Consider the following 16,016-nt stretch of genomic DNA (forward strand, 5'->3'; position numbering starts at 1 on the left):
ATCGATTTAATTTCATAAAATAAAACAGCAACAAGAATTAATAAAACGTTTATAACTGCACTTGATTTAGACCAGCAGTTTGCTCAATGTCTTTAAAAAGACTAATAAATCAATGTTCCCATTCAATTCTTTCCTTCTTTAACACGTTTTACTTGAACCAAAGAAATAAAGCTACAATCTATAAAAAATGCATAAATCAAAAGCATTTGACAGATCTTTTTTATTATAAGGTTACTTGGAAAAGACTAGTGAATAAACATTCAAGTCAGGCAACTGATATGCTCCTTTAGGAAGAGCAGAAAGAATATAAATATAATTTGAAGAATCCTTACATGATCTGAAGGGAAGGCTTTAGCTTCTAGGAGAATTTTATACCGTTTGGGTGTAGGCTTGAAAAACGATAACTGCAATGAAATGGATTTATTGAGAAATGCGTTAATGCACAACTTAGACATTTGTTCGTTTTATATATACCACACTTTCATTTTATAATCTCCAGCATTTTAAAGGCATTAATTAATTACACAGCTAGATGTCTGTCAAAGGTACCTTCTCTGATTAGCCTTGTTTCCAGTAAATTCTAAAACGGAAGAAGATACTTGCTCATTATATTTATCAATAGGAAAGCAAATTTGGGAGAAAATGTGAATCAGATAAAAACACATTCTCAAACTTTACTTAAATGTTAATTGAAAAATTAACTTCCCAATGCGTTTAATGGCAATTTCTCTATTATGAGACAAATATCATGTTCTGTGTATATTTTATTTATATTGATTTATCTAGCACTGCAGATTTGGTTTCTAGTACATAAGATTTCTACAGTTTTATGATATTATGAAATCTAATTTTAGGTTCAACTAGAAGTACCTTTGCCCTAATGAAACATTTGGCATTTCTAGAGACACCAGAGAGAAGTAGCTCATGTGTTCAGTGGGGCCTTTTCATTTCTCCACACAGTTCCTGGAGAAGCAATACTGACTGACAATAATAACAATGAGGATGATTACTACTGTTAATTGGATGTTGACCATTGGCCAGGGTGCTAAAGCAATTTTCACATATTATCTTGTTTCATATGTACGAGGTAGGTATTATCCTCATTTTTACAGAGGAAAAAATTAAGATTTAGAGATGCCAAAACCCTTGTCCAAAGTCAAACAGGTATTAAGTAGCCTAGCTGGGAGCCAAACCAGAGGTGTCTGAACTGAAAACTATGCTGTTTACCATCATAGTTAACATACTCCACAAGTACTTTCCTTCAGGCATATTTAATAATCATGTCTATATTTTATCAAAATAAAATATCAATATCTTAATTGTGCATCTTTGTCTTGTAGACATGTTTTCAAAATCTCACTTAAAAATGAAATACAAATTTTTCATAGCATCAAACAATTACTATAGGTACCATATTTCAAATCAATAATATATTTGACATTCTAAGGCATACACATTATTAAGTTCTTAGGATATAAGAAACACCTAAACACAGTGACTCATTTAAGGTACTAGGTCCTTTTTCTCCAATTTAGTTTTATTTTCTAATTCTTTTTTAATCTACTCCCCCAAAATTAGCCTACAAAGACATACTAATCCATAGTCCCATCCTGCTAAAGCCCAGCATATTGGAAAACTGTCTTTCTGAAAAGCTCACTGTTTGTTACCATTCGTACATCATTGTTTTGTGTGTGTGCAGCAGTTTTGCTTTTTACCCACTGTGACTCTTATTCCTTATGTTCTGAGATAAGAGCTATTCATTATTCTAAAGCTCTTTGCAAGAGTCAACTCTCCCATGGTTACGAAGAAGCCATTCTGTCATGGTCCAGCATTTCCTGGTAGAAATGAAAACAACCTCACAACTTATTTTTAAATAAGTAAACCTCCAAATGCTCATGAATTAAAGATTGAAAAATGTCAGATTCTGTAAACAGTGTATACTAAACATTGGTGGAATAGGAAGCTTACCAATAGAAGATGTAAATTAACAGTCAAACCATTCATTAGGGCTATTTCTTTCTCATTGGCTCCTGCAAAATAAATATATCATAATTTAGATTGTTCTATTAGTTCTAAGAGTACCTGGAAAAACAAACTATCACTCCATCATCCTTAATGTTTTTAGAGATAAGGACACATTTGATGTGTCATCACAAAGAAATGGAAGTTTTCCCACTTGACTCATTTTATCAAACAATAGCTGGACTCATATGCATATAGCTAGCTAAAAATTATATTTCCTTTTTGACATAGTAAATAATAATAACATAATAGTGAAGCATTTGCTAAACTAAAAATGATTTATCCTATCAGCTACGTTGCCAAATTCCCACAGAGGACATTTTTGTGGTAAGTGTATCTCCAAAAGGAATCTAATAAGAAATGAAAGCCCATCACATTTTTAAAGCTGGTTGTTTGTAACATCAAATTAAAATGCACCTTTAATAAAAGAAGGCAATGTTGCTAAACATAATTCACTGTTATTACAGTGAGATATACAATACTGTAGTTCATAAGACAAAAGAGCTAGGAGCAAAGTACAAAGAGCTAAATAGCTCTGGAGTTTATTTATACACACTGATATAAGATAATTAATATAGATATGTATTGTCTGATGAAGAAAACACACAAAATTAAGATATCCACTACACAATCATAATCTGATATAATTCCTGTTAACAAGGGTTTTGCCACTGGAAACAGACCCAGAGACAAAGCATACATTGAATACTTAAGAACTCAGAGCGCAATAACAAAGATAATAATACTTTCCCTATTTTTAGTTCTTATGATGTCTCTTAAAGGCAATTAGACCTGTTTAATAGGAATGATTTCTCTTTACTATCACTGAGAAAAATGGGCTGTGAGCTTTAATGTTTGTAAGGCTGTACTAGGTGTTAGAGAAAATGCATCATACAAGTCTTGCACTTTGTATCCAATGAAATACTTCTGATAGAGTCCCATTTTTACTAAAAGAATAGACAGTAAGTAGAATAATTAATCTAATTAATAGATGGATTTTAGGTTAAGTTCACTTGAGGGAAGGCCACTGGAAATAAGTGTATAATTTAGGAATTTATATTTCAGCATAGCCATTTAAGGAAAGGCCTGTGTCTTCATTTAGTCAAGAAAAACTTTTTGTTGCATTTGATTGATGGATTTCCCCATTTGAATGCAAGGTTGGTAAATAAATGGTGGCTGTTAAGAGATGTATCTCTGGTCATTGTAATGTGAATAGTGTCTCAAGTCAAGGGACAATAACGACAACCTCATTCTGCCTTCCTAGCACTAAATAAAATGTCTCAAACATACTAGAAAGCTTAATTTGTATACAGGGGCATATGTCTTCTCCTACGGTATAAAAGTCTTTTAGAAATATGGTGAAAGAAATGCTGCAAGCTTTATTTTATTTGTTTCTTTGCATTATGGTATGAATTTTTACTGTTATTTCTAAAACAAAACATTATCTATTATATTAATCTTATATAACCCTTAACTCCCTGTTAGCTCTTTACACACATCTTTTCTGAACACTATTCATTTTAATAAAAAATATTCTGGCAGGGAGCGTGGAAGGAGAAAAGGAAGGAAAAATAATACATTTGGCCCTCCTTATCTGTGGATATGAAACCTGCGGATATGGAGGACGGACTTTATTCATGGCACGACTCACTTTATATTAGGGACTTGAGCATCCTCCTATTTTGGTATCCATGGGGGAACCACGCCCCAAACATACTGAGAAAGCAGAATTAGTAGAAAGAAAAGCATTTGAAAGAATGTGGTGGGAAGAAAACAAAAGAGGAGAAAGTTCATAAATTTTATCACAAAATGAAAACAAAGAAATAGAAGAGGCAGGGAGTGAGACTTTCTGTACAAGGTCAGGCATTCCATTTTTGCTTAGTGATTACCTTCTGATTAAAATAATTATTCATTCCTCAGGAATGTTAGTCCTTCAAATAATAGTGTTCATTTTGGATCACCTAAAATTTTTCTTGCATGGAATGTGATGAACCACAAGTGCTAGGCTGAATTAATCTAGACATACACGTGGCGTTTCCTCCCCTCACTCTCAATGGCATGCTAACATTGGATCAATTCTTTGTAAATAATCCCTCACTGAGTTGAATAATTTGCCCGCAAAAATTATCCCGCCTTGGCACACTTTAAATTCAATCAAGCTCTTCACAAAATGCCCTCCTCACCTGCTAACGAACTTTGTCAAGGAGAGGTTCGGTGTACTTAACACGTGCGTGCGTACCTATGTATATCTAAGGATGGTGCAAATATTAATGCTGCAGAACATTAACAGTAATGTTTATTCCAAATATGACCTAAAGGCACTAAAGAAACAAGCATTGTTAACATGAAAGGGCCACCAGTCAGACTGATTTTTAGCCTATTTTCCAAAGGAAATATATCTAATTGACCTATCTCTTTTGGTCCAATATGTATTTCTGAAATCAACATTTGTTGTTTTAAGATATTTCAATATTATCAGCATTCCATAAGACAAAATTTTTTTTAAGCAAGCTGAAATTATTTCAAGTTGCTTTTCTTTGTACCTTTTCCTTCTCCCAAGAACTTTTTGTGAAATAATGTTGAAACATCAATAACTATAAGTATGAGCTGTAATTCCCTGTGCTATACAATATATCCTTGTTGCTTATCTATTTTATACATAGTAGTTTGTAACTCCCCTATTTGGCTCCTCCCTCTTCCCTCTTCCCTTTGGCAACCACTTGTTTGTTTCCTACATCCATAACTCTGTTTCTGTTTTGCATATACCTTCTTTTGTATTATTTTTTAGATTCCACATAGGTGATATCATACAGTATTTGTCTTTCTCTGTGCGACTTCTTTCACTAAGCATAATATGCTCTAGGTCCATCCACGCCCCTGCAAATGGCATTATTTCATTCTTCTTTATGGCTGAGTAATATTCCATTGTATATGTATACACCACATCTTCTTTATCCATTCATCTGACTAAAATTCAAAAAAAAATAAAAGAAAGAGCCACAAGTATTGAGGGCAAATTTATTGGAGGCCAAGGTTTTTTTTAAAAACTTCATGAAAACTTATCAGGATTTGAAAGAGTCTTTATTTTAGAAGATCATATAAAACTCACTGCAGTAAATGTAAAAATTTGAATTACTTCATCTGAGATGGGTGTGAGCCAGGGTTCTCATTTGAAGAGTGCTTTCTTGCTTGCTTATTTATTGAACATAACTTTTTGTTTACCAGAAGGTGAAAGTTATGTACAAGCACTGCCTTCTTATCTCAATGCCTGGCATGCTAACGTTTATTGAGCCCTTATTATGTGCCAACACTTCACAGTAACTTGATAAGGTATCTACTTTGATTTCCATATTTATCAATGAGGAAACTGATGTGCACAGAAATGAACTAACTCGCTTAAGGTCTCACAGATAGGAAGTAGGAGACAAAATCTTATAGAAAAAAATATTAATTAAAATCTTTGTTCAAGGTAACATTTGGAAGTGTTGTCTACATTATCCACTCCCTGTAAGTCAAATATAGGAAGCCCATGTTCATTACTAACATCCCTCTGCACCTTTCTAATCTTCATTTAATTTCAAATATTTTGCAAAGTGAGGTCAGCAGGGTTCCAGGCTGCTTAGTGTTTGATAAGAAGGTTAATGATGGATCTCATAACTGCCATACCATGTTCTGTATATTTTATTAAGCAGATGCAAATGTTAATTGTGGATTTTGTTATAAGGTTTGTAGTTCGGCTAAGTCCGAGAACTTTCCACTCTGTTTTTCAAATAGCAAATTCCTATGGCCTTGGAGGTGGCTAGTGTGTGGTTGAGGATTTATGACTTTGGAGAGAGCTCCCAGGGATTATTGCTTCTCTGAGGGTCAACCACAAGTTTCATAAAGCAAATTTATGTTCACTTTACAACATTTTTATAAGCCGAAATGTATGTATCTAGCCCTTTGTGATGTTTATGTACCCAGGGAGAAGTAGGCTTAATAATAATACTAACAATATTCTTCAGCAATTCTATTTCTAGCATCTTGATAATATGATATTAACTCTAAGGGAAAGTTATTCCATGTTTTGCAGAATTGTTAGCTCCATATAAAATGTTTTATTAATGGTTTTTCTTCTCATTTGAAATGGAAATTCTTTTCTATGTCTGTGGACATAGAAATATAGGGTTGCTCACTGTGTCTTCCGCTTCTCTATCCACTCTATCAATTTGTACAAATAATAATTTTTATTATACTCTTGTTACTTCTTTTTGAGAAATTTTATGGCAAAATACAGGTTGTGGTTTTAAGAACCTGGAAGATTCAGTCATAGTCCAAAATATACAACTTATCTGTTCATGACACATTTAGACAGCCCACAAGTAGCAAAAATCAATTTGACTTCTGCTGCTCTCTTCCGTAGTTACCACATAATTTTAACATTTATTTTGTGATTTATACAATATCTACTTCCAAAGAGGATTTTAGGTTTCTTGCATTACATGTGAGAAAGAATGATTTTAAAAAATTGCAACAGAGTACTATATATGTGGATGAGAAACAAATTAGGAGCTATTAAATATATATATATTTTTTAACTAAATATTTTTGCTACTTCGAACTCCACCAAATTTTCTCAGAACTTACTATCAACCAAGGCAAAAGGGAACCTGCATAGGATTTGCAGCAAAGAAAATAAACATGAACAGACACACAATACCTTCTAAAAGAATCAGTTCCTACTAAATCGAACAAAGTGAACTCATTCATTTTTCAACTTAAGTTAAGAACCGTTTCTTGGACTAATATATACAGTTTTAAAAGTAAAGAAATTTGGGGATAGATGATAGCTACTGAAATTAAAAAGAAAAACAAGCTTTTAAAATATTGCTCATAATATACTTTTGAAGATACTGTCAACAACAAAAATAGTAGAAATATTTCTCCTGATACAACATAAATTGTAGAGAACAAAATAAACATTTAATAAACTAATCATTAAACTAAATATTTAGTTTAATGCACTGACAATATTTCAAATAAAATATGACAATGCATTTGTCATATTAAGGCTTGAAACTTTGAGAATATATATATACTATATATATATATAAAATAAACAATACATATACTGTCATATGTACAAATGTGACTTTGCCCATTTCAAGACATAATTGTTATTTTTATATCCTGTATAATTAGGATCAAATGACTGTAATTTAATTTATACAACATTCAAGGACAAAAATCACAGAAAACATAATGAAGTTTGTCCCATACATTACAGCTTTGTATGGTATTTCAAAGACACACAAAAATCCCTAAAGCTAGAACTGATAAATATTCTTTAAACATTTTTAGTAAGCTCAATCTTCTTACTTATCTAAATAAATCTGAGTATTTAGTTGTTGTTGTTGTTTTTTAATTTCCTTAGTAATCATCATGAGAGGTGGGCTGGTTTAAATTTCATTGATCATTCTGACATATGTGTATTTGCTGGGCAACAAAACACATGCACATTTAATAAGTTGCAATAGAGCTATAAACTTTTAAACGATCAAAGGAAATCTTTTTGCAGGTTTTATGGGCTTCATAAATAAATCTCACTAAATGATAGCCTTACCACTTCCCTGACCTGTATATAAACATCTGAACTCCTCTTTAAAGGATGATAAATACTAATCACAAAATAATAGGATTAGAATGCAATTTATGTTCTGAAAGCAAATCTAGCAAAGAAAGAGACAGTCCACATCTAAGGAAAACATATATGCTCAGGTCAAATTAATGCAGGATTTTTTTCAGTTTTTTTTTAAATTTACATGTTAGGCATTTGAATGAATATAATAGGCGTCTAAAAAATGAGCATAAATGAAAGCATTGTCAAACAACTAATTAATACACCCGTAAATGTAGTCCAGGATTGTTCAGGTGGGAATTCCCTCCATGAGAATATACACTCCTCTGGATAATGCTGGCAGTCTGATCAAATGCTCTGTGCTCCCAAGATCCTGACTGGTTTGGCAGGAGATGCTATGTTTTCACCTTTACCCACCCTGGCTGACAAGGTTCTGGCCTTGAGTTTGAGCCCCAAGCATCCAGGGCTCTGCAGATTCGCCCTGGGGCTTGTGAGAGTCCTGCACTCAGGCCCTACACACTCCTGGCTCCATGCACTACCCCCCAGATATTGTGCTTCCAGCTTTCAACTGCTTCTTTCTCAGCAATTGCTATATTTCTGGTCAGTAGGGATTTCTATTTAATTTTTTTTAGTGTTGCTATATGTTTGTTAATCTAAATTTTTTTCTATCATTTCTCTGTTTTTGGAATAGAAGGGAGCATTTTCAGTTTGTACTTAATGTGTTATCTTAAACTAGAAGCCAATCTTCTGATCCTATAATATAACCACATAAAACAGAAATGTGTGTAGTGTAATAATTACTCAGTAATAACTAGCAGCAAACCGAGCTTGTTGCTTTTGCTTGCAACTCTTCGATGGAGTGTTGGTTTTTTTTAACTTGCTGAATGGAACAGGTTACACATTCATATAGTTCATAAACTAAAAACAGGTTTTCCTTAAAGTCTGGTAGTTTGGGGTGTGTTAAGCACCCACTGTGTTCCCCGCTGTGCATGTGGTGGGGTTTGTCGTGCTATGAAAACCCATGTCAGAACCTTCAGGCTGCCCAAATATCGCAGAGAAGACTTTTCCAGTCTCCTGCCTAGATACTGGGAGCTAAGTTAGCGTAGAGGTGGATAAACATTTATTTAACTCTGTTTTCACAGGGAATATGTTATGGACTGAACTGTGTCCTCCTTGCCTTTACCAGTGAGATTTTAGTCTAATAGAGAATTCTAAGGACTAATTTTTAGTTGACTGAATACCTAAACTTGGGCAGTAGTCCTGCAACCTGGGCTGGGCCATCTAGGCCTCGTTCTCTACCATGTTGAGGCTTTCTGGGAAGCCAGCCACTTTGGGCAGGAGTAAAATGCAAAGTTGTTTACTGAGGATCTGGTTTGTGGGGGTTGATTGGGGCAGAAGACTATATTTATGCTGGGGTGACTCCCAGAAGAAGCTAGAAAAACAATGTCCCTAAATTCTTTGTGGTGTGTTTGCAAACTGCCTTAGATTGTTTTGACTATAATAACTTTGAATTTCTCCTTGTTAAACATAGTACAAAAGCTTGAGGTTTCCTCTCCCTCTTGCAGCCAGTACAGAGGATGTAAATGGTGGCTGAAGACTGAGTAAGCTTCACCTGATTGGTGTGGGTGCTGGTCTCTTGTCAAATGTGTCCCTAAACTTCCTTCTCCTCGCAGGCAAGCCCCCAACCAAACATCTAAGATAGGAAGTGCTCCTTTCTTCCTCTTCTCCCTACATGGGGTTACCAGCAAAGCCAATACAACCACTACTTAGATAGAGTAATGACTTCTGCAAATTCAAGGGTGTTCCTTCTCCCAACCTCTCCTCTTTCCTTCCCTTACAAACCCTCTACCCTAGACAACATCCTCCCCACCACATACACCCTCCCCCAGAGAATCTCTGCTTACCCTTCTAGTGTGGTCTGGTAATATCACCACCTTGAATGTGAATTGCTATCCTTATTGCCCCTGTTCAAGAAGAGCCAGCTGGCATGTTGTCAGGAAGCACTATTTAAAATGTGAATTGTTACAGAACAAATGAATACTGTGTAAGAACATTAAAACAGAGAGAGATTTCTAGTTGTGGCCTTTTCTTTTCCACTTACAGAAGTTTCTTTCACATTTCTTGTAAAGCAGATTTAGTGGTGCTGAACTCTTCTAGCTTTTGCTTATTTGTGAAACTCTTCATCTCTCCTTCAAATTTGAATGATAATCTTGCCAGGTAGAGTATTCTTGTTCGTAGGTTTTTTTTTTTCTTTACCACTTTAAATATGTGATGACATTCCCTTCTGGCCTTGCAGAGTTCCTGCTGAAAAGTCAGCTGACTGTTTTATGGGAGTTCTCTTGTATGTAATTACTTGCTTTTCCCTTGCTGCTTTTAAGATTTTCTCTTTATTTTTTGACATTTTAATTACAATGTGTCTTGGTGTGGACCTCTTTGGTTTGATCTTATCTCTGTGATTTCTGGACCTGGATGTCTGTTTCCTTTCCCAGGTTAGGGAAGTTTTCAGCTATTATCACTTCAAATAACTTCTCTGCCCCTTTCTGTCTTCTCCTTCTGGGACCCCTATAATGTGAATGATAGTACACTTGATATTGTCCCAGGGGTCTCTTAAACTGTCCTTATTTTTCAATTCTTTATTCTTTTCTCTGCTTAGCTGGAGTGATTTACACTACTCTGTCTTCCAGTTCACTGACACGTTCCTCTGTATCATCTAATTTACTGTTGATTCCATCTAGTGTATTTTTATTTCAGTTATTGTATTCTTCAGGTCTGTTTGGTTCTTCTTTATATTTTCTAACTCTTTGTTTAACTCCTCACTGTTTTCATCCATTCTCCCTAATTCATTGAGCATTTTTATAATCACTACCTTGATTTTTTTATCGAGTAGATTACTTATCAACACTTCACTTAGTTCTTCAGTTTCATGTTGTTATTTGTTTGGAACATATTCCTCTGTCACCTCACTTTGCCTAATTCTCTATGTTTATTTGTATGTTTTAGGGAAGTTTGTTACATTTCCTGATCTTAAAGAAGAGGCTGTATGTAGGAAACTTACTATGGGGCCCAGAAGCACACTCGTCTCTGGTCACCAGAGCTATATTTTTTGTTTGTTTAATACCTTAAATTTCATATAAGATTTTAGGCAATGCTGAATAATCAATCCAATTAAACAGATAACTTTTTTTGAAATGTTAACACATTTACCATCTAAAACTATCTTGAATAGTTTTACCAAGAGTAGATAGAATTCACTTTAAGGAATACATTATATACCAAAAAACAGCATCAACTATATTATTTTCAACAGCACTCAGCCTAATTTTAAAAGATCACCATGAGTTAAGTTGAAATGAACCAAAACATATTGGTGTTTTAGACCTTTAGCATGTTACGGTTAATGTTTATTTTACCATATAATAAAACCCTAGAAAATTCTTTTAAGTTGATTTTTATGAAACTTATTTAATTATAAATATGTGTGTTTCTCATTGGTGAGCAAATACTAGTCCTAGAATATACAATAAAAAATAACATTAGCAATAAGTCTTAATTAAAGGCATGCTTACGCCTTAGTGTTATGGATTAAAATAGAAAATCAGGACATTCTTCAATAAAATTTTTACCGTATAACCTATGTGTATAACTAAATGATTATATCTTTATGATTCTTTTGGAAAAAATTCATTTTATACTTACCTACAATGTCAGTCATAAGTCCTAAAATAGTCTCATCTCCTATAATCCAAGGACGTTTCCCTACATCATGACCATAGGCTCCCCTGAAATTGAAAAGGGAGATGAACAATCTTAGTTTATGTGTGTGTCTGTGTGTATCTGTGTGAGTGTGCGTGTGAGAGTTTTCAGATATCAGCATTAGCAACTGGACATTTCTAAATGAGTCTTCGTAGTGTTTTAAGAAAAAGCATGCTTTTTTGAAAACCAAAAGTAATACTTGAGAACTCTGCTTTTTAACTTGTCATTTAAAAAAATTTCTTTGATTTCCTTTCTGTTGGGGAGCGTAGGGGCGATTACCCGTATATTTCATTATTTTTCTCTATTTTGGAGTCTAAGATGTTATTTGTTTCTCTTTTCTTTTGAAAATTTCAAGACTATTTGAGTACCTTACTTGTATACCATACCATATAGTTGTACCTATACTAAAACATATTAACTGTTATTTGAGGCTAGAGATTAAAATGATTATTAATTAAACATTAAAATATAATTACAATCTGTAAATTAAATAGAAGTGTATAAAATGTGACTATACTCATGGTAACATTTTAAGTAGATAGTAAAACGTGGCAATAATCAAAGCCAACACTATTTCTTGACCTATTTTCCAGCAATTTCATCTATCATATTCTAGCTCAATTTTATTATTCCAGTAAGTATCCCAGTAGGCATAATGGAAAAAACACAAAATACATAAGAGAACTTCAACTCTCTGGTAGTTTCTATCAAATGAGGAGGCAAAATATTTGAAAAATATAGGAGAAGAAATTAAAACAAAGGATTAAGAAGGGAGTGACTTTGTGTACTGTTACAAACATATCTTAGGAAGCTTTGAATTAGATTGTTTTTAATTCTTTTGGAATCCAAAGACTATTTAAACTTGGAAGAAAAGAATGAGCATGTGCTCTATGTATAGTGCTAATTGTGATGAATACATACTCTGAAATTAAGTAAGCTGGCAGTGGTGAGCTGGTAAACCTACTCTCAGAGGTGAAGGGTAGCAGAACACACCACACTAAAATGTAGCATAGTGGTATATTGATCATCTTGAGCTGTAGGCACTTGAAAAACAGAAAATGCATGGAGAAGCTTTCTCTGAACTTCCCTATCTGCCTAAAGACAGATCCTTCAAAGGGAATTCAGTTGTCATAAATCCCCTCCTCAGGAGTTTCATCAACCAGGGAAAATTGATTCTTAGCACAGAAGAGATTAGAAGTCAGTGACACCCAGATAAACTTTGTCACAAACTATACCTCTTATCTATTCTTCAAGGACCATCTTTCATAGAAATCCTTTACTCTCCTCTAAGAGGCCTTCGTCTCTCCTCCTCTTTCCATTTTAACAAGGGATTTAAGTTTGAATTCTAAGCCACTTTTGGGAGTTACTCATTTTTCCCTGGGTGTTTCCTATGTATACATGAGGTATTCATGTCAATACACTTCCGTTTGTTCTTCTCTTGTTAATCTTTTATTACAAGCTCTCAGGTAAAAACTCAGTAGGGTAAAGGAAAATATTTTTTCTCCTCTACAGAGCAGTGGGGAACTGGAAGGGAGGAGCCCTGTTTTTTAGCCCTTGCTGTTTTTTGCGGTATGACTACCCCCATTCACATGGCCAATTTGGTATCAACAAAAATCTTGAATATTTAGCAATTGGCTCCATCACCTGGGATGAGACAGGTCCAGGGCAATACTGGGCCCGAGGCTACATTTATCAGAGGTGTATAGGGCCTAATTTTCCACTTTTATAAAAGTAAGTGGGTTACAATATATAACTTAAAGGATAGCTATGAAAAACAAGTAACATGTGAAAAAGATTGGTACATGGTACCCCTTTTCTGAGTCTTCTTTCCTAATGAAAATCTAATGTTAAAACTCACTTCACCAGCATGAGGTGTAAAACACAACTTTTAAGCTAATATTTCAATTACCATATAAACTGAGATGAAGGAAGAAGACTTTCTTTGAGAATAAACATAGACTATAAGAACTAAGGAGGAAAAGAAGGGCAACTGTTAGTGCATATTATTCATATTATTATTAGATAGCCTGCAGCTTGCCTCTTTCTTGACTTCCATTATAAATACTAAAGACAAAAATCATTATCATTAAATAGTATTTAAAGGCAGATACTTGGATACATTTTTATTTTAATCATATAGAGCTCCATGGCCTTGCTGATAGCACAATACATCTTATTACATTTAGGTAGTAAAAGTCTATGTTCTGCCTCAGAGAATTTATATCTCAGAGTATGATGCCACCTACTTCTCACTCTGGTAGACACCATGATAATAATCTTTAAGGATACTTTCTTCTTGGAATGCTTTTGTCATCTTCCTCCCTTTAAAATATCACACGCAGAGTCAGCTTCTTCATTTTGTCAGTCTCCTAGCCTGAGATAGTGAAATGTATTTAGAAAGTGTTACCCAAATAAACTCAAAGTAAAGTGGCCTGTCATTAGAAAGAGCTGATGTGGATCACACTGCATTCATAACGTACATATTCAAGTTAAGAGAAAGATTATGTTGTTCTCATTCAAAACTGCTTAAAATAGTTGCAGTGTAGCTGCAATCTTCTTTTACAAATGCTGGAAAGGAAAAGAGAGCATAGGAAAGCATTCACTCACTACCATAGCATCAATCATTGCCTGAGTGAGCTGTTCTCAGAGAAGTCTACAAAGCAGTATTTGCTCAGAAAATTAAATTTCAGAATATAAAATCTAATTAGGAAGTTAATAGAAATGTGGATCCTCTTTGAAATATGACTGTGCTTTAGCCATCCTACAAAATGAGAAGTGGCCCTGCTTTTAAAAGCTCCCCCCAATAAGCGAATAAATAAGACTTCACAGTCTTCCTTAATGATATCACAAGTTTTTTTCTGTGACCCAATTGTTGATTAGCCAACAGAGATGTCAGGAAAAGCTATGTCACATGTCATACCACGTATTTTCTTATTCATACTGAAAGGTGGCAGAATATGCCACACTAAAACTGGCCTCTTTGGCATAAGGATTATTTTGCACAAAGCACAAAGAATGCACTTGAGGTCCCTAGTGGTGCAGTGGTTGAGAATCCGCCTGCCAATGCAGGGAACATGGGTTCAAGCCCTGGTCTGGGAAGATCCCATATGCCATGGAGCAATTAAGCCCATGTGCCACAACTATTGAGCCTGTGCTCTAGAGCCCACGGGCCACAACTATTCAGCTCAGATGCTGCAGCTACTGAAGACGGCGTGCCTAGAGCCCGTGCTCCACAACAAGAGAAGCCACCACATGAGAAGCCCACGTACCGCAACAAAGTGCAGCCTGCTCTCGCCGCAACTAGAGAAAGCCCGCGCACAGCAACAAAGACCCAACACAGCCAAAAATAAATAAATTAAATAAATAAATTAATAAAAAGGAATGCACTTGCAAAACAGCAAATACATGGGGAAGATATCTCTGAACTCCCCTTATCTGCCTGAAGACAGATCCTCCAAAAAGGACTCAGTTGTCATAAATTCCCTCCTCAGGAGTTTCATCAACCAGAGGAGATTTACTCTTGTCACAAGAGAGGAGACTAGAAGTCAGCACCACAGCCAGACAAACTTTGTCACAAGCTATCACACTTCCCATCTATTCTTCTAAAGTTCCATTCATCCTTCCTAAAAATCGTTTACTTTCCCCAGAGTAGACTATATACCCCTCCTCTGTCCCTATTAAGACAGTACGTAAGCTCTCAAATCTCATTGCTTTTTTGGATATTCACTTTTTTCTTTTTCCTGTGATGCCCTCATGCACGTAATGTTAAAAATGTACTTTTATGCCTTCTCTCTTGTTAATCTGCCTGTTGTGTTTATTTCATAGACCCAGCTAATGGATCTAGGAGAGTAGGGGGACAGTCTTTCCTCCCTTACAATACACTTTTTTTTTTTTTTTTAAAGAAAGAAACCCATAAATTGAACCACTGCAGGTCTGCAGGAGCAGACCTCTCCCATGTGCTTTACCAGTACCTTTTCTGCACACACATTGCCATGTAAGTTAAGTCACTGTCTGCAAACCAGGCCTTTTGTTCCTAATATGTAATTCAGTGGGCTATTTTTCTCTTTAAATAATTCTACCTAATATGTCTCAATTCTTAGAAGAATGCCTATAAAAACACAAATGTGGCAAGTTTTTGCTCTTATGAAAAAGAAAGAAATTTATTTATCTAGCAGATAAGACAACCCAGAAGACCTAAGATATAGTGATTATATCTTAGGGACACAATATACATTTCTCAACTTACAGTGTGCTCTTTAGGACTGACATATCTTTCCCTTCTAGCCGAACTTTACCGCTATGAATATTAACCCATGTTATTCTCCTTTAAATAATCTGGGCCATTGGTAAAATATATAATTTTAAATGTCCTCAAAAATTATTTAAGTTTATTGCCTATCCATCCTACCAGACCCACAGTGAACAAGCATATGATATTGTTGCTTCTTATTGTTTATGGTAGCTTCTTGCTGATAACTAATTATTATATATCAAAGAATGAAATTACCCTAAAAGTTTTCTATTTCAGAATATTAAAATTATCTAAATATTATCATTTCACCAAACAAATAATATATTCTCCAAAGTAAAGTGTCATTAACCTACTTTAGAAATCACATACAGT

At 34.6% G+C, this 16,016-nt stretch overlaps 1 protein-coding gene across 3 annotated transcripts in view; it reads right to left on the minus strand.

The window, feature by feature from the left end:
- The window catches only part of KYNU (kynureninase), a 90,207-nt gene that overhangs the window by 56,640 nt on the left and 17,551 nt on the right, over window positions 1–16,016 (minus strand). For all 3 annotated transcript variants that reach the window (XM_022569647.2, XM_089916870.1, XM_022569648.2), the window contains 3 exons: window positions 11,336–11,418; window positions 1,969–2,030; window positions 333–404 (listed from right to left, as the gene is read on the minus strand). In XM_022569647.2, the coding sequence (XP_022425355.1) occupies window positions 333–404; window positions 1,969–2,030; window positions 11,336–11,418 (217 nt within the window). The remainder of the gene's footprint in view (window positions 1–332; window positions 405–1,968; window positions 2,031–11,335; window positions 11,419–16,016) is intronic.

The sequence above is a fragment of the Delphinapterus leucas genome, chromosome 8 (genome assembly GCF_059928025.1).
Source record: "Delphinapterus leucas isolate spDelLeu-1000000601 "Yukka" chromosome 8, BTC_Dleu_Yukka2, whole genome shotgun sequence".
NCBI lineage: Eukaryota > Metazoa > Chordata > Mammalia > Artiodactyla > Monodontidae > Delphinapterus > Delphinapterus leucas.